The following is a 25,189-nucleotide window of genomic DNA, read 5'->3' on the forward strand; positions in this document are numbered from 1 at the left end:
ACTGAGTCTCTCTCTGTCATTGCAAATCCATAAAACACAATGGCGTATTTCAAGAATGTATGTCTATATGGTAATACAATCTACTTACAATGGAGGGAGCCATTTTGTCTAATAATGATGTCATCAGTGACATATGTCCCATGTCTGTGTGAGTCCAGGAAAACAGCAGTTACTAATGTGCAATGAAACATGGGGCATATCCATTTCGGTTAGCTCATACCTACATGAGATGGAACATGAGATGGAATGTTTCTCCATGGATTTTCAGCCAGTTAAAGTTGAGTCTCAGTAATGTGGGCAAAGTCATTCTCATCATTCCACGTCATCTGTTGGCTGTTGGCTTTACACTGGTAGGTTGGGTCTTGGTGTGGTAATTATTTGGTGTAATAAATATTCTGTGGCAAGCTGGGTGGAGCAATCTGTATCCTGCTTTGTCACTGAATGCCTTGACTTTAGCTTGAGATCAGTTTGCTATAAATGCTTCATATTAAAACTGATACTAACATTAACAGTAGCTTTTACCTGTTGACTTGCATTGATACACTTAAAGTGATAAAAATAATCTCTGTTGTACTCTGTGTGCTTAGGGGGGATTTCTGTCCCAAAAAATTTAATCAATACCAGTCTTCTGGAAACAGCAGTGACTTACTGGGAATTAAGGTGCAGGTGACTGAAGTGAATTGAACGTTTCTGGAAATACATTCCAAGTTCCTTTGTGTAAGCATCCCCTTCCCTCACCCCAACTCTCAAAGAAGGAAAGGTTTTCTAAAGAGGGGGATCGTATCCAACTTTCCAAATGGTTGTGTTTTTTTTTATGTCCTATCAACACCAGATTTTCAGTACATGTCAGGGGGAACATGAGGACTCTGACAGGGTGTGTTTTCTTCAGATCCACATATGTGTTGCCTTGTGTGCACACGCGCCCTACAAAGCATGTCCCTTTTAATTCTGGGTAGGATTTCTTGTCTTTAATTAGAAAGCATGTCTTTCCAAACCAGATTGTTTCTGCTTTTGAATAACAAACTGATTTCTGATGTGGGTACAGTAACTTTGGGTTTTATAGCTTGTGACGGTAACTGTACCTTGCATGCAGGAGAGAGAGTTTGCTCATGCAGAGCTATAACACATCTTGTGCCACCTGAGGCAATGATCATTTCACTTCATAGCAAGCCACAATCATTCTTAACACTAATCCTAGTGAGGGAATTGGCCACTCTGCATCAAATGTATCTGACTCTCCTGCAAAGTTCATGAACAATGGCCAGCAGATCTCCCTTCACTCCAATAGTGTCTGTCTTAATGCTTTTGTTCCCCTGTCTGTCTTAATGCTTATTGTGCACCTGTGTCTGTGAATGCTTGTACTGTGCTGCAAACGTCAGTTATTGCCCATATAAGTTTAAAACTGCTCTCCCCACCTCCTGATCACCCTCACTTCACTATCCTCCATGGTGGCTCAAAATCCTTATCGGTTGAGTGAAGCACTTAGAGGGTTCTCCTGTTACTTTATCTTTTTCTCTCTCCCACAGTACACTCTTCGATGTGATATGCGACGCTCTCTGTTGGCCAAGGACCTCACCAAGACGTGTGAATTCATTATGCACGCATTAGTAAGCAAGTACATTTTCAATAATTATTCAATTTCCATGTCTGGGGGGGGGGGGGGGGGGAGGAACTGGGAATAAGCGAAAGTGAGGATTTAAGTTATGGATTTCTTGTTCATGCACTGAAATTTGGTGCATTTTCTACCCTCGTGCGATAAAATATAAATATATATAAAAATATGTACAGGGCGAGTTCAGTTTCACAAGCAGTGGTGTATCTTAGTGAAAGCTTATTTCCCCGAAATAACCCCGATGATTATGATATCATAACTGACCAGCAGTTGAATAGCTGACAACATTATCATATGTTTTGTTTGGCGTCCATTAGTATGTAATCAATTTTTCTAGTCCTGGTACGAGTTTAAATATTAGCCTTTTGTATGGCTTTAAAAATCTGTGGCCAAAAACAGACTGGGGAGGGAGAAGTCTTAAAATCTGAACTGTAGATCTTTAACCTGCACATACACTTTTTTCCTAACCCACCTTCGTATGAAAAAATAGTTTTGTGATTTTAGATTTGAATTTAGGTGGCACTAGCCTTGTAGTGCAAACAGAAGTAAAACGTACACCTCCTGCAGGAGAAGTGCACATTCACTTTATCACTGTTAGATATATTTCTAGGAAAACCGGTAAGTAATTAGAAGAGTGACTGCAGACTAGTCAGTTTGGCAAATAAAACTCCTAGAGAAAAATATGGGCCAAATCTGGTATCCTTAACACACAGCAGACTTCGTGAGCAGGTGGAGGAATCTCTCTGTATCTGGCTGAAAGGAAATCTTAGATAATAGTTCTTGTCATAGTCCATATAATCCCACCTGGGAAGGATAAAGGAACTGCAGTAGAGCCTAAAATGGTGAAACAGATTTTAAGTATTTTTATGCTAAGCCAATTATGTTCCCAGGATTAGAAAGTCCTTCTTCCTTTCAGACGATCCAAGAATGTGCTCCGATTGCCTGTTAAGAGAATCTCACCAGTTCTGAATGCCCAGTGTAGCACCATTAACCTCTACAAACTTATCGCATGTTTTTAGTTGTTTATTGGACTGGCTGGAAGTGTCTCAGTTGGTGGCGTATTTCATAATTAAAGCCCGTGGCATAAAAAGCCCTTTCCACTAATGAATTTCAAAATGACCCATCCTACACAGTGTAGTGACAAACGTATGATGGCACATAGTAACTCTCTTACCCAGTGTCACGCTGCTGTGCAGTGAGTTTTATCCCGTTCCTTAAGCTGCTGTCCCACAATTCTCCTGAATGTCAAAGGCCTGAGGCTCACAAGGTACCTAATAACATACCCTGGATCGGATTGGTCCATTGGGTTGATGATATCCTACATGCAGTGTCTGAACCAGTTAGATCCTGTTCCAAGTGGGGACATTTGTGACCCCTTTCTGAGCATGGCTACCCAAAGGAGAGGTGCTTCAAGAAGCTCAAAAGCAAGACCCTAAAAGAAAGCTGTTTCCTCTAGGTAATGTGTAGTAGAAAATTCTCCCCTGAACCCTGTGAAGCAGCCGTATTTGGAACAGTGTCAGAAATGCCCCCCCCCCCCCAGACACACCCCATACCCTCACTTCTGTGCAACTTCATGTGAAAAATATTTTGGCTAAAACAGGTTGCTGCTTGCCACTCGTGTTCCATTCTCAAAGAAAAGTCAAGTTTGTGCAACTCCAGATTGAGGGGTACCTTACGTTTTAAAGTCGACACCTGCCAGTTTTTATCCACATCCCCTAACCCTTGTCCGTGCTCATTTCGTTCTCGGAAGAGCTGCAAGGTAGTTTTGATCCCAGAGTTTCCAAGGAAACAACAGTGAAGCATGTTCCAACCATATCCAGTAATTTCTCTGTTTAGATTACTCCCTTTGGTGGGCTGTAGCCCAATTAACATATTAGCTGTGCTTTGTATACAAAATATTGTCAGAAACGTTCCACTGGAAACTGTGGTCGGGGCTCCTTTTTAATTTTATATTTTCCTCTTTTGCCAGAAAGCATTTTTCCTACACTGTTCCAGAGTACAAATGGGTGTTCCCTGTATTTGGAAGTTTTTAAATGAAGGATATTTTGAAGGGAGATGTGAGATCTGCCGGTCTCCAGCGTTTCACTGGCAGTTGCAGCACTTCTAGCACTTTCCTTTGGCATTTGTGTCTGCAGTGATTGAACACCCTTCATATTCATATGAGTCTCCAACAGGATCAACATATTTCTAGCCAAAGGCTTCCTGTGATTCCTGTACACCATATTCAGGCCGATGCAGAAAAACGCGTGGGAGAGCGGGCGAGTGCCTGCTGTCTCGGCGCACGCAAAGGCCACTCTCCTGGGCGCGCGATTCAGGAGGGTGGCCTATGCAAATTAGGGCCCGCGGTAAAAGGAGCGGTGGCTGTCAGTGGGTTTGACAGCCGACACTCAATGGCTGTCAGTGGCAATCACAGTGGCTGTCAGTGGCTGACAGCCACTGATTCGGAAAACGGATGCCGGCAAATTTGAGTGTCAGTCTTCCAACCCGCGGGCCGATTTTTACTTTTTTTTTTTACTTTTGGGGCCTCCGACTTAATATTGCTATGATATTAAGTTGGAGCGTGTACAGAAGAGCAATTTTTTCTGCTTTTCTGTACACTTCCCTGGCGCCGGCAGAAATTAACTCTAGACTTTGGGCAGGCGTTAATTTCTGAAAGTAAAATGTGCGGCTTGGCTGCACATTTTACATTCTGTATCGCGCGGGAATAACTAATAGGGCCATCAACGTGCATTTACATGTTGCGGGCGCTATTAGTTTCGGGGGGTTGGGCGCGCGTTTTTGACACGCTAGCTTTACCCCTTATGGTGATACTTATGGCGCTAGCTTTACCCCTTATACAGTAAGGGGTAATAGCGCGTCGGAAACGTGCATCCAAACCCGGGCTAACAGTGCGCTCCACCCTTCTACCAAATTCTTCTTAACACTCCTGCCCCATCTCTTGCCTTTATCGAGTATATTTTTTCCAATCCTGCCTGATCATCAGTTGATTCCATAAAACTGGTGCCACCATCGACAAAGCTGGAGCTTGAATCTGTGCCCCCTTTGCTTCCTTAAAAGATGAAATATCAAGAAGCTCATCCTGACTAATAGCTATTTCTTCAGCACATACCAACTCATAAGAACAAGCCATACTGGGTCAGACCAAGGGTGCATCAAGCCCAGCATCCTGTCTCCAACAGTGCCCAACTCAATTTGTCCCTCAAATAAAAGGATTCTTCCCCCTCAGCGCTCTATATATAAGCATTACAGTTTTAAAATGAATATGCCACACTACTGGAAACCTATGTGAACTGTATAATGCTTTAGATCTAGTCCCCAGTGAAATGCATGACGTGGTGAGAGAGGTTACTGTGGTGAAGCCACTAAGTAATAGTGATCATAATGCAGTCAAATTTGACACAATCACCGGAGAGAGGGTATTAAGTAAAACTGCTGCAGCAGTAGATAACTTTACAAAGGGAAACCATGAAAAAAAATAAAAGCAGCAGTTGCAAAGGCTAAAAGTTTTTGCATGAGGTGTGGACATTGTTTAAAAATACCATCTTGGAAGCTCAGATAAATGCCCATGCATTAAAAAAGGAAGCTAGACCAAAGGACTACCTGCATGGTTTAATGATGAGGTGAAAGGCAATTAAAGCCAAAAAGGCATCTTTCCAAAAGTGGAAAGCAGACCCAAATGAAGAAAACAGGTGAGCATAAGCACTGGATGGTTAGATGTAAAACAGTAAAGACAGGCCAAAAGAGTATTTGAAAAGAAGCTTGTCAGAGAGGCAAAAAATAATTAATTAAAACTTTTTCCAAGTATATTTGAAGCAAAAATCCTGTGAGGGAGTCAGTTGAACTGCTAAACATGGGGGTAAAAGGAGTGCTCAGATAGGACAAGGAAATAGCAGAAAAAGTGAATTAATTCTTTACCTTGGTCTTTACTGGGAAGGATGTTGGAAATACCCACACCCGAAACATTCTTTAGATGTGATGATTGAGTAATTAAAAAAACATCTTTGAGATAATGGAAGATGTAATAGATCAAATTGACAAATGTAAAAAGTAATAAATCTTCAGAATTGCATTCTGTCCCCCCCTCAGAGTTCTACAAGAACTCAAACATGAAACTAGTAATCTGTAACCTATCATCATTTAAAGCAGACACAGTATCTGGAAGGTGGCCAATATGACGCCAATTTTTAAAAAGGGTTCTGGGACCATCCGGGAAACCATATATCGGTGAGCCTGATTTGGTGCTGGAGAAAAATGGTAGAAGCTATTTAAAAACAAAATAATTGGTCATATACGTAGACACTGCTTAATGGGGAAAAGTCAACGTGGTTTTAGCAGAGGGATATCCTGCCTTAATCTTTTAGCTTGTTTTGAATATGTAAATAAACCTGTAGATAAAGATGAGAAGGATGATTATAGAGTATTTAGATTTTCAATATGTATTTTCCTAAAAACTAGGCGATATTCAAATGCTACTTAGCCGGATCAGTAGGACTTAGCTAGCTAAGTGGTGGCCACTGAATATTCAGCTATGTTCAGCAGTCACTATTTAGCTGGATAGGTCACTTATACGACTAAGTAGTCAGTCGGAGAGTCAGTGGGCGGCACTATTTATCTGGCTAATTTAGCTGGATCAATCAAATGTTACATGTGTACAATCTACTCCTGGGGGAATTCTGCGCACAAAAACTTAAAATTCTGCAAACTTTATATTGGTCAAAATAACACAATTTACATGACAGTCTTTAAGTAATTATATTTTAAATTAATACAGAAAAAATATATTACTTAGAGATGCAGAATTTTAAATATTTTGAGCAGAATTTCCCTAGAAATTCACTGTAAGAGTGTCCCTTCCACTCGCTGTCCCTACTCCCCTGGCCACTTTGCTCTCTCAGGCCCCAACTCCTCCACCTGCCAGTATCTCTCCCCTCCACCTGAAGGCTCAACTCCTTCCACTTTATTACCAGTCCCAGATTTTGACCCCGTTCTCAGTACTGCCCCTCACACAGGCTCCCTCTGTCCCTCACTCTCTCACACACACATTCCCTCTCTCTAGTACACATACACACACCCTCATGCAAGCTCCCTCACTGTCTCGCACACATATGCCCTCATACAGGGTCCCTCTCTCTTGCATACACACCCACACAAGCTCTCTTTCTCTCTCACAGATACACCCTCACACAGGCTATCAATGCCTCTCTCTCACACACCCCTTCAGACAGGCTCTCTGTCTCACATACACAATCCCTTCACACAGGCTAGCACCCTCACATACACACGATCCCTTTTTCATACACACATATACACACTCCTTCACAATCTCCTCAAATTGGCTCCCTCTCTCTGGCACCCACACTCAAGCATTCCCCTCCCCCCTTGCTCTCTCACACCCTCCCCTCCCTCTCTCCACTCACACACACATTCATTCTCACTGGGGCCTTCACCTTTGCCGCGAGCGGAGCACATCCCACAATACACAGGGGTCTTCATTTTCGCTGCGAACGGCACTCTGGGGCCTTCATCTTCACGCGCCCCATTCACAGCATGCCTGGGTCTCCTCTGCCATTTTCTGAGCAAAATTTGGCAATTCTGCGATTTCCCCCAGGACTAACTTCTCCAAGAATTTTGTGCTCTTCATAGAGAGGCCTCCTCGATATCTCTTCAGTGCATCTTGCTGAAACCTATAAGCAAACGTTTTTGGTTGCTGACCCTATACTGTGGAATTCCCTGCCAATAGAACTGCACATGATAGAATGTGCTAGAACTTTAAAAAGAATTGCTGAAGAGCTAATTATTTAATCTGGCATACAGGGATTAAGATATTGATATGATTCCTCTGATCTGTACCTTGTTTTCTTTATATTTAGCAGCGTTTTGTTTGTCTTTTTATGTTTTTATTAGAGATGTGAATCGTGTCCTCGATCGTCTTAACGATCGATTTCGGCTGGGAGGGGGAGGGAATCGTATTGTTGCCGTTTGGGGGGGTAAAATATCGTGAAAAATCGTAAAAAATCGAAAAAAACGTAAAATCGCAAAACCGGCACATTAAAACCCCCTAAAACCCACCCCCGACCCTTTAAATTAAATCCCCCACCCTCCCGAACCCCCCCCCCCAATGACTTAAATAACCTGCGGGTCCAGCGGCGGTCCGGAACGGCAGCGGTCCGGAACGGGCTCCTGCTACTGAATCTTGTTGTCTTCGGCCGGCGCCATTTTCCAAAATGGCGCCGAAAAATGGCGGCGGCCATAGACGAACACGATTGGACGGCAGGAGGTCCTTCCGGACCCCCGCTGGACTTTTGGCAAGTCTTGTGGGGGTCAGGAGGCCCCCCCCAAGCTGGCCAAAAGTTCCTGGAGGTCCAGCGGGGGTCAGGGAGCGATTTCCCGCCACGAATCGTTTTCCTACGGAAAATGGCGCCGGCAGGAGATCGACTGCAGGAGGTCGTTCAGCGAGGCGCCGGAACCCTCGCTGAACGACCTCCTGCAGTCGATCTCCTGCCGGCGCCATTTTCCGTACGAAAACGATTCGCGGCGGGAAATCGCTCCCTGACCCCCGCTGGACCTCCAGGAACTTTTGGCCAGCTTGGGGGGGGCCTCCTGACCCCCACAAGACTTGCCAAAAGTCCAGCGGGGGTCCGGAAGGACCTCCTGCCGTCCAATCGTGTTCGTCTATGGCCGCCGCCATTTTTCGGCGCCATTTTGGAAAATGGCGCCGGCCGAAGACAACAAGATTCAGTAGCAGGAGCCCGTTCCGGACCGCTGCCGTTCCGGACCGCCGCTGGACCCGCAGGTTATTTAAGTCATTTGGGGGGGGGTTCGGGAGGGTGGGGGATTTAATTTAATGGGTCGGGGGTGGGTTTTAGGGGGTTTTAGTGTGCCGGCTCACGATTCTAACGATTTATAACGATAAATCGTTAGAATCTCTATTGTATTGTGTTCCATAACGGTTTAAGACGATATTAAAATTATCGGACGATAATTTTAATCGTCCTAAAACGATTCACATCCCTAGTTTTTATTGTGAGCTGCTTAGAGCAATGGATTAGATCTCCATCACCGATCTAACTTATCCAGTTAACTTAACCAGATAAGTCTGAATATCTGATATTTGGCTAGCTTACTTAGCCGGCTGGGTCTGAATATTGACCTCAAAATGGTCAGTAATCTAGATGGAGAAAGGTCATTAGCAGAGTACCGTTGTGATGGCATTACCGAATGACGGTATATAAAACTCAATAAATAAAATAAATCTGTACTGGATCTGTGCTGTTTAATATGTTTATAAATGATTTGGAAAAGGAAATAGCGAGTGAGCTGAACAGATCTGCAGATGACATAAAACTATTCAAAGCTGTTAAAAAGGATTGTGAGGATCTGCAGAAGGGACCACAAAGGGATGCACATAAGGAAAAAAAAAACTATCTATGACTAAACAATGCCAGATTCCGTACCTTTTGGAGTCCTTGTGAACATACATTGAAATCCTCAGCTCACTGTATGGTGATGGTCAAAAAAGCAAGTAGAATGTTTAGAAGTGACCCAAAAGTAATGGGGAATAAAAGGGAAAATGTGATATTTCTTCTGTATTGATCCATGGTGCAGCTACACCTTGAGTATTGCGCGCAGTTCTGGTCACCTCATCTCAAAAAAGATGTAGCAGAACTGGAAAAGGTGCAGAGAAGGACAACAAAAACGTTAAAAGGGAAAGGAACATCTCTGCTGAGATGAGAGGCTACCCAGGTTAGGGCTCTTCAGCTTGGCTGAGAGGGGACATGATAAAAATGTATAAAATCATGAATGGGGTGGAACGGATATATAAAGGACATTTATTTACACTTTCAAATAATACCAAACCAAGGGGACCCTCCATGAAACTAACAACCAACAGATTTAAAACAAATCATAGTAAGTATTTTTTTCACTCTGTGCATTATCAAGCTGTGGAATGTGTTTCCAGAAGAGGTGGTCAAGGTGATTGGCATAGCGGGGTTTAAAAAAGGTTTTGACAAGTTCTGGAGTAGATCCACAACGCATTATTTAGCCAAGTAGAGTAAAGAAAGCTATTGCTATCCCTGGGAGAGAGTAACAGGAATTAGATCTACTTTATGGGATCTGTCAGGTACTCGTACCCAGACTGGCCACGGTGGGAGACAGGATGTTGGGCTCGATGGGCCTTGGTCTGACCCAGTATGGCATAAAAGGGATGAAGATTTCACCACAGCTCTTGCAGTAACCTGAAGCCTGTGTACGAGCTGAGGCATACTGCCTGTGCATAAGCATTACGGTAGTTCAATAGGGATTCATGCAGTGGTAATCTCAGTCTCTGGGGAGTAACCGTCCGGCTAGGGCAGTGGGCTGAGGACCAGGGGAGCTGGGGGTTAAAATCCTGCCGCTGCTCCTTCTGATATTAGGTAAATCACTTCACCCTTCATTTCCTCGGGTACAAACTTAGGGTCTGAGTTACTAATCATTTTCCCGAGAGACAGAAAATAGAAGAAAAAGCCTTAGTAAATCAGGCCCTCAGACAGTGAGGAATGCCTACAGTACCTGAAGTGTAACTTGTCTCGAGTTTCCAATGAAAAGGCGTCAGCCGATTCCGATCTTAAATCCAAAAATGGATGCAGTCTTCACACCATTCTTGATTTTGGTTTGAAAAAAGCACTTCTTATAACATGAAAAATGTTTTTTTTCCAAATTTAGCAGAACATCTGACATAACCCCTAAATCCTTTACTTCAGTCACAGATACATTCACACCACTGAAAACTGGCAGAGAGATGGGAATGACCTATAATCTTGTTTTCTGGGCATTTAAAATGAATTATTTTCATCCATCCATTTCGAAATTTCCACTTATCCTTCATTCAGGCAAGCCATAGCCGTATTCGCATGCTTCCCTGGTGGCACCATAATTTGGATACCCCCAAAGTCTGGAGCAACCCTCCCATGGCCACATAAAAATATTAAAACACAGAGGAGACAAAGCAGATCCCAGAGGGATTCCACAGTCTAACCTCATAGGTGCAGGCAAAACATCTCCAACTTTTACCAATGTTGACCTCGTCTCTCGGAAAAGGATTGTGTCCCCCTGGAGCATAATCCCCGCCCCAGTCATGCATGGCTTTTGAAAACTAGAAAGAGAGACCTTGGAGCCAGGAGGTATCTTAAGCTCCCAGTGAAGAGCACTGGGAATAAGGGGCCATTTAAGGAAGCTGACAGTTGGAAAATGTTCAATATTTTGGCCAAACAAGGATTCGTTTGCTGCATTTTTATTGGAAATCATCGGCATTATCCAGCGAGACTGTGCATGGACATTTAAGCCTGCGCAAGTATCTTCTGAATGAGGGAGGCGTAGGGTCTGTCTCCTGTATGCATGTCTGACATCCCTTTTATTTATGCATCCAGAGTAAAGTGTTGTCTTTTTTGTGTTTCTTTCTTGCGGTATTGCAGCCACAAAAGGAAAAGCTGACTCCTAGCCCGGTGGACTTTACGATTACACCAGAAACCTTACAGAATGTTAAAGAGGTAAAATGTTTCGGTTTTTTTTGTTTTGTTTCCATGCTATCTGGCTGAAATCCTCTTGGGACTTCTTTTCAGACACTAGGGTGGAGTTCTGCAGTACCTTCAGAAAATTCTGTGCTGTCTGCCAGGTGCTCTGCGTTTAGGGTTTTGGGGGAAGTGAGGAGAGAGGCTGAAAACCTGGCAGAGACCACTGGCTTTCCAGGAAAAGATGTGACTTTCTGGCTAAGGAGCTGTATCTATTTCACAACTGATGATGCTGGTGTGTTTGAATTATGGATTACTGTCCGTCCCCCCCCCCCCCCACACACACACACAGAGCTAGGATCATAACCCCAGCGCGCCCACACATGGATAGGCCCATATTTGTGCATGAAGAGGAAAAGCTGTAAACTCTGCAGTCGGAGCTGTTGCAGAAGATTTTCTGCTGTGCAAGTCGAATGCAAATCGGATTGCTGCACAGAGAGGAGGGGGGCAGGGTGGGTGTTTATACGCAGTCAATGCATCCAGCCTCCAACATAAAAAAGGAGGGAAACAAATGCTCTTACGGAAATTCAGAATCACGTCCCCTCTCTGACTGCCAACCCGCTCCAGAGAGATGGAAAAAGAACAGAACGAGAGTGAGAAATCGGACCAGTGTGCAGCAACAGTAAACTGTCCAGGTGCTTTATCCGCTCCCACTCTCCAGAAACTGGCAGCTACTTTCTGTTCACAGCATTTCTGCACATGAGGTGTGACTGGGCTTTTAAACCTGCCTGGGAAGGGGATGGGGGAGGGCCGTACGCATAGTAGAAGTGATTCCAGGCCTCGTTTTATGTGCATAGCAAAGAGGCGTTCCAGAGGGCAGTAGTGGGGGGGTGGCTGCTCGTCCACATTCACCTCTGCTAACCAGCAGCAGTAAATGTGTGTGCAGGGGTGGTGCCGGGCTCCGGCTCATTCTCAAAGCAGATTTATGTGTACAAGTTCGCTTTGAATATTCGGGCTCAAGTGTGGGTGTCCTCTGTACAAGACAGGCTTTAGCCCTGGGCAGAACCCTCCCTGTCTGGTGATCAGGAGCAATGTTGGGAGCCTCAGCCACAGAATTTGCCTCTTGGCCAAATTTTGTGCTGGATGCAGGAAAATTTTGTGCTGGATGCAGGAGCTCTGTCCTTCCTCCCTCCCTTCCACTTCAGGTCAAGGACAGATGTAGCCTTTCCACATTTAGACTTATCTTATGTCAAATGGACTACGCCAAAGTTTGAGATTTTGCTTGCTCGGATCTGTGTGGGAACAGCTCCCAGACTACACTGCCAAGCATTGTGTGCACGCGTAGATTGTTACAGTAATAAGATTCCCCACAGGAGACTTTACCAGGACCGTTCCTGGGCTCATCTTTGTGATAGGTCCTTCAGCAGCACCCGGTCCTGTTGTCGGCTCTCGCAGCACACGCTGCTGGGTTGCAGGCGATGCAGTGTTTTTGGGATTTCTCGGGAGGGGGACATGAATCGGAGGGAGAACGTTAAAACTGGGTAGATCCTTCATTGCTGCCTTTGATTGGATGCCAGTCACGTCGAAGTTTTATAACAGTCTGTGCCTTTTTGCCGGCACTCTGCAGAACTGCTTTATTAGGGTGCAATCATCATTTTCCCCCTAAAAGCAGCAGCACTGCTCGGAGACGAAGAGTAACCTGCCTAGCTTCCAACTCCATGGTTTATTCACTGATCTCTTGTACTGGCGATTATTTCACTTATTTTACATGTTTTGGAGTAAAAAGCCTTCCCCTAGCCACATGCTTTTTGGCTCTTCTACCTCTTGTCGTTACGTTGTTTTCTGATTCGAAGAGAATGTTTTGTTACCGGATATATTGTATTATATGGAATTTTTTTTTGAATTAGTGTAATGATGAATGCACTCAGTGAAATAGTTTTAAACCAAAACCAGCCTTCTCCTCTGCGAGTTTCTCCCTCAGTCCTAGCCGCTCTCCACCATGTGGTCAGTAACATGCAGTTCTCTTCTCTCGCTTGAGCTGCAACCCCCTTGATCTCCTGGTGAAAGAACTCATCCCATGTCTCTCTTGGTTTTTTTTTGGGGGGGGGGGGGTTCGCCCTTTCCCTTTCCCTGGGCCTTTTGCCTTCCACTTGCATTTCCAGCACCTTCCCACTGGAAACTGTATCCCCCCCCCCCCCCCCCATCCCTATATTTTACCCACCTCTGTACCTCACTTTGTGCACCTGATGAAGTGGACTCTGTCCACGAAAGCTCATATCTCAATAAATTGCTTAGTCTGTAAGGTGCCCTCGCCTTGTGTCATTTTTTTGCTTCACCAGACTAGCACGGCTCTCCCTCTGAATATCTCTTCCTACGGATGTAACGTTCGTCTCTTCTTTTTACATGTCGTCTTTTCTTCATCTCTGGGATCTCCTCCACCATCAAGCCTTTTCCTAATGTTTTCGTTCCTGACCTTGCCCCATCATATCACGCCAGCCATCCAACGTAGCATCCTTACCTCTGTCACACCCATTCCTCCTCCTTTTTCTTGCCGCCATCTGCTGCTCCATAGACCAGTAATGGTCTGATTCCCATCTTGTACATCAGTCCTTTTTTTGTTATTCGCCGCTACCCAGGACCTGCACTCACAGACCCCGAATATACTACTAGGTGTCACCCTTAGGCAACGGCCATGGCTCGCTGCCCCCCCCTACCTGCCTCCAGGTGCTGGGAATGCTTCCTCCACAGACTCCGCAGCCAATCCTGGGGGCAGAGGACCTTCTGCACAGCAATGAGCCACCGGGCTCGCCATTTCCTTTTAGCCAGGCCAGGATGCCGTCATAACACTCACTTCTCTCTGCTTTAGCCATCCTGCTTTCATCCTAACTCTGATCTGTTCAGCAAGCGATTTGCTTGCGTCGATTGTAGATATCACTACCCTCAATATAAGGCATGGGGGTAACCTGCACGGAGTGGCAGTCACTACCATGAGAAATTTGCTGGGCAGACCCGATGGACCATTTAGTCTTTTTTCTGCCATCATTACTATGTGACTGTCTATTATTATGTGAACCTTTTTTTATGACGATCAAAGCTCTGATTTTTTTTTTTAAAAAAATCCCCTACCCTTAATCTGCTTTTCAGCTGTTAATGCTGCATTCACGCTGTACACCTGTGGCTACGATTCTGATAAGCATCAGCCCAGCACCTCCCTGATTTGCTTCAGTTCATAATAATGAGATTGGTTTTGTAAGTTCTCTTATTTAACCAATTGAAATGCGAAGGTTGCCTCAGAAATGAAATACAATCTCAGCCAGAAAGGGCATCTTAATGTCTTCTTTTTTTTTTTTTTTTGTTCCTTTTTTTGCAGGGTGCAGGGGTGTCTGTCAGCCTATTCCTACTTCTTGGGCTTCCAGCCCTATCGGCAGCTTTCCCAACTGGAGCTCTGGAATCATGGGCCTGAACTTGCAGTTCTGGTCACCGCATCTCAGAAATTATATAGCAGAATTAGAAAAGGTACAGAGAAGGGCAACCAAAATGATAGGGTTGGAATGATTGAATGATGAACATGGAATGAAGTTACTAAATAGTACATTTACATGGAAATGCAGAAATATGACGGCAGAAAAAGACCATATGGCTCATCTAGTCTGTCCATCTGTCTAATTTATCTAGCCTTACAAATCCCCTGCATTTATCCCATGCTTTCTTGAATTCAGATACTATTTTTGCCTCCACTGGGAGGCCGTTCCATGCGTTTTCTACTTCTCTGTAAAGAAATATCTCTTAATACTCTTCAGTCTACCCCCTTTCATCCTCCTCCCATGATCCCTTGTTCTAGAGCCTCCTTTCCACTGAAAGAGGCCCTCCTCCTGTGCTTGGAAACTTTTTTTTGATATTTAAATGTCTCTATATTATATCTCCTTGTCTTGTCTTTCCTGTAGGGCAGGGGTCGGGAACCTTTTTGGCTGAGAGCCATGAACGCCACATATTTTAAAATGTAATTCCGTGAGAGCCATACAAGACCTACCAAATTAATTTACTACAACCCCCTACTCTCCTGACGCCCCCCCCCAAGACCTGCCAAAAGTCCCTGGTGGTCCAGTGGGGGTCCAGGGCTCGCAGACAAATCTTTAATAAAAAAAGTAAAAATCTAACAAAACACCCCAGCCTCCTGACACCCCCCAAGACCTCCAAAATTAATTTACTACAACCCCCCACCCTCCTAACCCCCTCCCCAAGGCCTGCCAAAAGTCCCTGGTGGTCCAGCGGGGGTCCAGGAGCGATCTCCTGGACTTGGGCTGTTGGCTGCCAGTAGTCAAAATGGCGCCGACGGCCCTTTGCCCTCACTATGTCACTGGGGTCGACCAATGGCGGCGGTAGCCCCTGTGACATAGTGAGGGCAAAGGGTCGTCAACGCCATTTTGATTACTGGCAGCCGAAGGCCCTTTGCCCTTACTATGTCACAGGAGCTACCACCGCCATTGGTCGACCCCAGTGACATAGTGAGGGCAAAGGGCCGTCGGCGCCATTTTGACTACTGGCAGCCGACAGCCCAAGTCCAGGAGATCGCTCCCGGACCGCTCCTGGACCTCCAGGGACTTTTGGCAGGTCTTTGGGGGGGGGGGGTCAGGAGGGTAGGGGGTTGTAGTAAATTAATTTTGGAGGTCTTGTGGGGGCGTCAGAAGGGTGGGGGGTTTTGTTAAGATTTTTACTTTTTTATTAAAGATTTGTCTGTGAGCCAGATGCAGCCATCAAAAGAGCCACATCTGGCTCGCGAGCCATAGGTTCCCGACCCCTGCTGTAGGGTGTACATGTTGAGATCTTTGAGTCTGTCCCCATATGCTTTAGAAAGAAGACCACTGACCATTTTAATAGCCACCCTCTGGACCAAAGCCATCCTGTTTATATCCTCTTGAAGGACCTATTCAAGGGCAATGTCATCTCCTCCTTTTTTCTGCTGACCATTCCTCTCCCTATGCAGCCAATCATCTTTCTGGCTTTTGCCGTTGCTCATTGCTTTATCCACCTGTTTGACCGCTTTAAGAACATCAGATACCATCGCCCCCAGATCCTGCGTCTCTTTTGTGCTTAGCAGAATTTCACCTCCAATACTGTACCTCTCCCAATGCATTTTTGCAGCCCAAATGCATTACTCTGCATTTTTTAGCATTAAATCTTAGCTGCCAATTCTCTAAACCATTCCTCAAGCTTCGCTAGATCCCGCCTCATGTTTTTCACATCTCCCTGGTTGTCTACCCTGTTGCAGATTTAGGTATCATCAGCAAAGAGACAAACCTTTCCTGACAATCTTTTTGCTATGTCACTCACAGACGTTTTGAAAAGAACTGTCCCAGGACTGATCCCTGAGTCACACCACTAGTAATGCCCCAATCCTCAGAGAAAACTCCCTACATCATTACCCTTAGTCACCTCCCACTCAGCCAGTTTCTAACCCAGTCAGTCATTCTAGGTTCCATACCAAGGGGGCTCAGTTTATTTAAAAGTCTCCTATGTGGAACAGTGTCAAAGGCCTTGCTGAAAGCCAGATACACTACAACTAGCGCTCTCCCTTGATCCAACTCTATGGTCCCCTTATCAAAGAAATTGATCAGATTCATCTGACAAGATTTACCTCTAGTAAATCCACGCTGCCTCAGATCTTCCAGCCAATTGGATTCCAAAAACTGTAGATCCCTCTCTCTTAGCAGTGATTCCATTAATTTGCTCACCACAAAGGACAGACTAACTGGCCTATAGTTCCAGCCTCCTCCTTACTTCCACTTTTGTGAACAGAACTACATCTACCCATCTCCAGAACTACTCCCAACTCTAAAGAAGCATTGAAAAGGGAACAGCCAGGATTTCTCTAAGTTCCTCAATACTCTCGGTTGTATCTCATCCGGCCCCATTGTCTTATCTAATTTAAGTTTAGTTAGCTTGTCTCAAACACATTGTTCTGAAAATCAGTTGAGGTTTACCTCACTTCTAATCTTATTTGTATTCATTGTATGTGGTTCTGCTCCAGGTCCTTCTACAGTGAACACCGAACAGAAATATTTGTTAAGCAATTTTGCTTTTTTTCCTTATCAGCCTCTTCATATTCCTCCCCCTTCACCTCTGAGTCTCTCAATGCCACTTTTGCACTTCCTTCTATCACTAATATATCTTAAAAAAAAAAAAAAATTTTGTCTCTCCTATTTTACTGTATTTGCTGGGTTTTTTCCCTTCTATTTGAATTTTCCCAGCTTCTCCTAGCTTTTCCAGATATTGCCTGCCTTCCTTTTTTTTTTTTGCGATTTCTTGTAGTTTATGAATGCTAATCTTTTCTCTCTTACCTTTGCAGCTACTTCTTTAGAGAATCATTGCAGCCTTTTTTTCCTATTTCCTTTATTTATTTTCCTGACAAAAAGGTTAGTTGCCCTTATACGATCTCTGCTCTTCTACTTCCCCTACATTTTCCCAACCAGCTAACAACTCCTTGATGTACTTCCCCATTTTAACATAATTCGTTTTCCTGACTCCTCTTGTGCTCGAATGCTGAACCACACCATCCAGGATTCACTGGATCCCAGATGATCATCAGCTATAAGATCAGAGATACTGTCCCCATTGGTAAGCACCAGGTGCAGTCTCGCTCCCTCCCATGTGGGCTCTATTACCAGTTGATGGAACAGTTCTCCTTGCAGAGAATCCAGGAGCTCCCTGCTTCTGGAAGATATTGCAGCTGGGATCTCCCAGTCAACATCTGGTAGATTGAAATCCCCTAGCAATAGCATCCCCCCTTTTCATAGCAATTTTGTGAACATCCTTTATTGAATCTCTATCCATCGCCTCTGTTTGTGATGGAAGTCTGTATATTACACCAGTAAAAGTAGATGTTTCATTCCCTCTTTCCAGATTAACCCACAGTGCTGCTCCATACCTCATAAGTCCTACTATTTTGTTTTAATATTTTTTTTTATAGATAATGCCATGCCTCCTCCCTTCCTTCTTACCTGGTCCTTCCTGAATAGATTGTAGCCCGGTATAACTATTTCAGACATGATTTTCTGGGTACCCTATCTAAGTCAGCTCCTTCAATGACTGTCTCTAGAGCTGGGACTTTATTTCTCAATCTATGAGCATTAGTATATATAACTTTCCAGTTATTGCCCTTTTTCCCATTTCTGTACAGGTATTTAATGTTTTACTTACCTTAGGATTTTGTTCACCCATCCCTAGTTTAAGGCCCGCCTCAGTAGGTTTGCCAGTCTGTGCTGGAAAACGTGAGCCCCTTCTTCAACAGATGGGCCCCATCTGTACTCTGTAGTCCTTGAAACCTCATCCCATGGTCCAGGAAGCCAACATGTATATTTTTTTCACTCAACGTGTAATTAAGCTCTGGAATTTATTGCCAGAGAATGTGGTAAAAGCTGTTAGTGTAGCTGGGTTTAAAAAAGGTTTGGACGAGTTCCTGGAGGAAAAATCCATGAACCATTATTAAGATAGACTTGGGGAAATTCACAGTTTGTCCCTGGGATAAACAGCTTGGGATTGATTTACTGTTTGGGATCCTGCCAGGTACTTGTGACCTGGATTGGCCACTGTTGGAAACAGGATGCTGGGCTTGATGGACCTGAAATCTGATCTAATATGGCAAGTCTTATATTCTTATGTCCTTATCAATGTTGCTTCAAAATTTTGAAAAATTGCATGCGCAAATATTTTCTTTTTGTGCAACTTTTTATAGGCCATTTTCAAATCTCTGCACTGTGAGCCCGTATAATGCAAATATCTGGATTTCTTATGCGCGCAGGATTCATGACCTTTGTGGGCGCTCATACATGCACAGCTTAGAGGGAACAGGGGTTCTCACTTTTATTACTTCTCCCTCCCTCCCTCCCCTCTCTAATTTAGCCATTGTAGTGACAGTCCTCGGGCTCATGAACCTGAAGCAGTCAGTAGGTGGGACTCTCTCCCTCCCTTCTTAGGGCTGTGAATGCTGCCTCTGCAGCACTTTCAGCTTCAGCTAGCCCAAAGGGCAGCAGTTGGATCTGGGAATCAACCTCCGGTCTGGCCATTGGTCTTTCCTCCCCTCCCCCACCTTCCAATGATTTTTAATTTTGCCAGATTCATATTATTTTTTTACTAATATAAATTACAATACTCTTGTCTGTAATGCTATCACCCTCTGCTGGGCACATACGCATTGGCTGGAAGGGGAAGATTTCTCCCAGCCATTTTATAGAAATTTATCAGCCAGGTATGCTCCCTCCGTGTCTTAAAATGCAACCTGCTCAGCCCTTGAAGAGACAGAGGCTGGACCAGCTCTTAGTGCGTGGCAGACAGCCCCTGTTATTTGTAAAGAAACGGGACACCTGCAGTTATGAGCTAAACTGTAGCATCAGAAGTCCTTTCTCTCTTTTGATAAATGAATGGTCTGCACTTTGCCACTCATGTGAGCGCGGCGAGGTGCAGACTGCGGAGGACCTGCTTGTTTGCCGACTCCTTGGACCTTGCTGTGGCAGCAGAAAGCCCTCACTTGTGCAGAACTCTGGAAAGACATTGAGTTTCTGATGGGGACACAAGAAGATGGATCTTTTCTCATTTGCATTCGTTTTCCTGGTTTTTATAAGTATGGGTTGGGTGGTGTGCAATTTTCTGTGCTCTTCAGGCAGTTTTGCAGACCAGCAAGTTCATTTTCAAAGGGAAACTACCCCAGGCTCGTCTGAAAGTACCTGTGGATTTGCACCTGGATTGCAGCAGCTGGAAAGTCCACACCCGCCCACCCCCTGTTAAGCAGGGTGCACACATCTATCCATACTGAGGGGTGAGGGCAGCTTGACCCATGTAAAGCTTTTTTGAAAACTAGCCTTTTTTTTTTTTCTTGAGTTTTCTTTTCCCTTATGTAAAAGTAGTTACATCCCGTGGATCGTAAAAGCTTGCATTCAAAAGGGTATAACACAGCAATAATAATGCAATAAAATAAACAATACATAAAAGTCCAAAGGCAATGTTCAGTAGTCAAGTCAGTGCAGCAAACAAAAGACTTAATGCAGAGAAAGCTTAATCGAAGAGAAACACTCTTACTTTCTTTCGGAAAGTTAAAGAACATTCCAAAATCTCAATTTCCACAAGAAATGCGTTCTGCAGTACTGCAAAAGCCTGCAAGCAGCTTTCCGTAACTGAACGTTTTACACCGTATTTTCAACAGCTTTGTTCTTTCAGATCTTAAAACTAGAGTGAGGGTATACACGGATTCTGCGCAGGTGTCTTTCTTTCCTTCCCCTTCCTAAGTATTTCATAATCCTGTCTTGGGGGGGACACACCTACAGGCTTCCTGTTGACCAAGCCAAAATGTGCATAGATATAGTCTCCTAGATTAAATGCAGAGGATTGTGGTGCTGATGTCTCAGCCCTGAGCTGTAATGAGCTTTGAATCTTAGAAAGGAGGAGAGCATCATCTGAGCAGATTGACCCAAAAAACCCCACCAGAAATAGACCTTTCTTGCAGGAAACGCCTGGAGTGAGGAGAGTAGGACTTTTGATAAAGATCCGTATACAACAAGAGATGAAACCTTGGCAACAGCACAGAACGAGGCAGGCCTGGTTGCGCCTTCGGCTTCCCTTCTCATATAGCCATACTCGCCTGAGCGAACAGCGGGTGTTGGGGCTGCAAGAACGTACGGCAAAGACAGTAATATGAACTATTAGAAATCCTAGCAGGCACGCAGGCGCCCAACAGGCAGCAGTGGTAGAATGGACTGGCAGCTGGGCTTGTGTGACAGGATGCATGTTCGGTAATAACTGGAAGTCCTAGTGGCAAAGTAGGGGCTGAATGGCAGGTTACGAGGCTGGATAGTGGTGGTGGCTATTTAGCTCAATCTGTGATGATAGACTCAAACTAGCAGCTGGATCTGTGTGTGGCAGAACTGGAAGTCCTAGTAGAAACAAAGGCACGCATGCAGTTGGGTCTGTCTGGCAGTCTGTGCAAAGGGATTTGTATTGCAAGTTTTTACGGAGCTTTGTGCTGAGGCATGGAAGGAGGGAACCAAGTGGGAATTTTGTATGCTTTTCTACTCAAGATGGTGGCGTGCGAAGGATGGCGACAAAGAAGACCATCTTGGATAATGATAAATCTTGCAGGTGGTTGTAATCTGTGACTGGCAGCTGGGAGGTATCCATAGCAGTGTGGACAGGGTAACTGGGCATATTGGATCGGCTGCTTCTGAAATTATTTACTGTGTTACTGTGACGCCTTGTTTTATGTATTTAGTTATCCTCCTCCTATCATATCAGTATATGTTTTTGTCCATATCACTTCCTAGTTATTTTTGCTTTCTTCTCTTAGAGAATCTCTCTCCCAAAGTTTCTCATCCGAGGGCATCTGAACTCAACCAACTGCATCATCACGCAGCCTCTGACTGGGGAGCTGCTGGTGGAGAGCGCTGACATCGCAATCAAAAGCATAGAGCTTCAGCTGGTTCGCGTGGAAACGTGTGGTGAGTTCTCTTCTCCTTGCAGCAGGCCGTGCTCAGGAAGCTTACATTTTTAAAGACAGCTGTCCCCATCGTACAACATTTAGATATACATAATGACCAGTTGAGGAAGGAAGATGATATAAAGGAGTTGATTCTGAAATTCTTGGAAGGATCTTGCACTTCTGGGATGTGCCGTGTGGGGAAGAGCACACAGACAGTCTAGCAGCTTTTCTTGGCTACGATTTCACAAATAATGATCTCTGACGTGCTACAAATGCATGGTGCCTCCTGACCCAAGTCATCCTTGACCCTGCAGGTTCCTTCTTGCTGTGTTCTGGAAGTTTTTGTGCCATTTTCTAATAAAGAAAGGGCTAAAATTGCCAATACACAGCAGGAATAGTGTTTACACACCAGAACTGAATCAGCCGTAAGAAACCATCACCTGGCTGATAATGTCAATTTCTGACCATCATGTTGCCATCTGCCCAACCTTTTGTGTCTCTTTGAACTTACTAATGGCACCATCTTAATTGCAAAGTAAAAATCTAAACGTAGATGCAGTCAGTGAGTATCTGCAAATGGATTGCTATGGGGGAATCACAGGTGACCACAAAGGAAGGAAATGAAAGGGAATAATATCATATTGTATTTATAGCCCACTTCTCATAATAGCTCAAAATGGGCAACAATGACCCTAAAAAATATAAAAACAAACAAATCATAACCAAGAAACAGAAAAAGCAAGATAAAAACACAAAGTAGAAACAAGCATTATTCCAGTCAAAAAAGCTAAAATGCAAAACAGAATAAGAATACATATCAGTAATAAAAGGGCATATTAAAAACCCACAAACTTACTTTCTTAGAAATGAAATGATGGCAGAAAAGGACCAAACCGTTCATCCAGTCTGCCCAGCAAGCTTATGGTAATATCTGCTGCGCCATACAAGTCACCCCCATGCTTATCAGTTTCCCAAACTGTCAAAGTCAGGGCCCTTGTTGGTTGCTTTCTGAGTCCAATTCCCTGTTACCTCTTGCTTTTGAAGCAGAGAGCAATGTTGGAGTTGCATCAAAAGTATCAGGCTTATTGATTAAGGGTAGTAACAGCCGCATCAGCAAGCTACCCTCATGCTTATTTCTTTTCCCAGACCGTAAAATTCATTGTCCTTATTGGTTGCTGTCTGAATCTAATTCCTCTTTTCCCCCTGCCATTGAAGCAGAGAGCCAAGATGGAGTAGCATCAACAGTATGAAAGCTTGTTGGTTAAGGGTAGTAACCGCCACATCAGCAAATTACCCCCATGCACTCTTTTCTTCATTTCCATCCTCTAACCTTTAGGGCTCCGCAGTGTTTATCCCATGCCCCTTTCAAATCTTTCACTGCTTTTGTCTTCACCACCTCCTCTGGAAGGGCATTCCAAGCATCCACCACCTTCTCTGTGAAGAAATATTTTCTGATGTTGGTTCTGAGTCGTCCTCCCTGGTGTTTCATTTCGTGACCCCTAGTTCTACTGATTTCTTTCCAACGGAGAAGTTTTGTCGAATGTACATCATTAAAACCTTTCAGGTATCTGAAGGTCTGTATCATATCTCCCCTGCACCTCCTCTTCTCCAGGGTATACGTATTTAGATTCTTCAACCTCTCCTCATAAGTTATTTGATGGAGACCCCCCCAACCACCACCATTTTGGTCGCCCTTTTCTGGACTACCTCCATCCTGTCTCTGTCCCTTTTGAGATACAGTCTCCAGAACTGAACACAGTACTCCAGGTGAGGCCTCACCAAGGACCTGTACAAGGGCATTATCACCTCCTTTTTCCTGTTGGTTATTCCTCTCTCTGTGCAGCCCAGCATTCTTCTGGCTTTAATTATTGCCTTGTCACATTGCTTTGTCATCTTCAGATCGCTAGACACTATCACCCCAAGGTCCCTCTCTTGCTCCGTGCACAACAACTCTTCACCCCACATCACATACAGCTCTTTTGGATTGCCACACCCCAGATGCATGACTCTGCACGTCTTGGCATTGAATCCCAGCTGCCATATCTTCAAACACTCTTCAAGCTTCCTTAAATCATGTCTCGTTCTCTCTGCTCCTTCAGGTGTGTACACTCTGTTAAAGATCTTAGTACCAACCACAAATAGACAAATTTTACTTTCTATCCCTTCCGCAATGTAGCTCACAAAGATATTGAACAGAACCGGTCCCAACACTGAACCTTGTGACACTCCACTTAACACTGTTCTCTCTTCAGAATAGGTTATATTTACCGTTACACACTGTCTTCTGTCTTTCAACCAGTTTGTAATCCACGCCACCACCTTGGCGCTGATTCCCAAGCTGCTTATTTTACTCACAAGCTGCCTATCAAAACTGCCGATCCATATCAAAAGCTTTGCTGAAATCCAAGCAGATCACATTGAGCGCTCTTCCTTGATCCAATTCTTTAGTCACATAATAAAAAAAAATCAATCAGATTTGTCTGACAGGATCTTCCCCATAATGAATCCATGCTGCCTCGGGTCTAGCAATCCTCCTGACTGTAGATAGTTCGCTATCCTTTCCTTCAACAGAGTCTCTATTCATTTTCCCACCGCTGAGGTGTGAGGCTAACCAGCTTATGCTTTCCAGCCTCCTCTCTGCTCCCACTCTTGTGGAGCAGGACCACCACTGCTCTTCTCCAATCACTCGGCACCATTCTCTTTTCCAGGGATCTATTGAATAAGTCTTTCAGCGGAGCCGCCAGCACATCTCTGAGCTCCCTCAGTATCCTGGGATGTGCCTCATCCGGCCCCATGGCCTTGTCCACTTTCAGTTTTTGTAGCTCTTCCCATACATTCTCTTCTGTAAACAGAGTTTAGTCTACTCCACCCCTTTCCACAGTCTTGTTAAGGAGCGACGGTCCTTCTCCAGGGTCTTTTTTAGTGAACACTGAACTGAAGTATTTGTTTAATATTTCCACCATTTCTTCATCTCTTTCCACAAGTTGCTACTCGTCACCTTTCAATTGTACTGTACCACTCTGGGCCTTCCTTCTTTCTCTGATATATCTAAAAAAATATTTTGTCTCTTCTCTTTACCTCTTTGGCAATTGTTTCTTCCACTTGACTTTTTGCTTTTCTGATTTTTCTTCATCTCCCTCATTTTTGCAGATATTCCTTGTATTCCTTTTTTTGAGATCCTTTATACTTTCTGAATGCTGTTCTTTTTGCCTTAATGTTTTTCAGCCACCTCCTTAGAGAACCAGATTGGTTTCTTTTCCTCTTACTACTATTTACTTTCCTAACATATAGATTTGTTGCCTTTGCAATAGCTTCTTTTAATTTGGCTCACTATTGTTCCACCTCACCCATTTTCTCCCAGTTTTCCAGTTCTTCCTCTAGGCATATCCACATTTTGACAAAGTACATATTTGTGAAATTCAAAACTCTGGTCTTTGTGTGACTTGTCTGTATCCTATTTGAGATATCGAACCATACTGTCTGATCACTGGTGCTCAGGTGAGCCCCTACCTGAACATCAGAGACATTATCTCCATTAGTAAGCACTACATTGAGGATCACACCCTCCCTCGTGGGTTCCATTGCCATTTGTTTGAGCAGAGCACCTTGAAGGGCATCCACTAT

The 25,189-nt window shown here is 44.3% G+C and overlaps 1 protein-coding gene across 3 annotated transcripts in view; it reads left to right on the top strand.

Annotated features, from left to right (window-relative positions):
• The window catches only part of VPS26C (VPS26 endosomal protein sorting factor C), a 92,712-nt gene that overhangs the window by 48,317 nt on the left and 19,206 nt on the right, over nucleotides 1-25,189 (top strand). For all 3 annotated transcript variants that reach the window (XM_029603458.1, XM_029603456.1, XM_029603457.1), the window contains 3 exons: nucleotides 1,527-1,607; nucleotides 11,065-11,139; nucleotides 21,434-21,584. In XM_029603458.1, the coding sequence (XP_029459318.1) occupies nucleotides 1,527-1,607; nucleotides 11,065-11,139; nucleotides 21,434-21,584 (307 nt within the window). The remainder of the gene's footprint in view (nucleotides 1-1,526; nucleotides 1,608-11,064; nucleotides 11,140-21,433; nucleotides 21,585-25,189) is intronic.

Source organism: Rhinatrema bivittatum, chromosome 5, assembly GCF_901001135.1.
Source record: "Rhinatrema bivittatum chromosome 5, aRhiBiv1.1, whole genome shotgun sequence".
NCBI classification, from domain to species: domain Eukaryota; kingdom Metazoa; phylum Chordata; class Amphibia; order Gymnophiona; family Rhinatrematidae; genus Rhinatrema; species Rhinatrema bivittatum.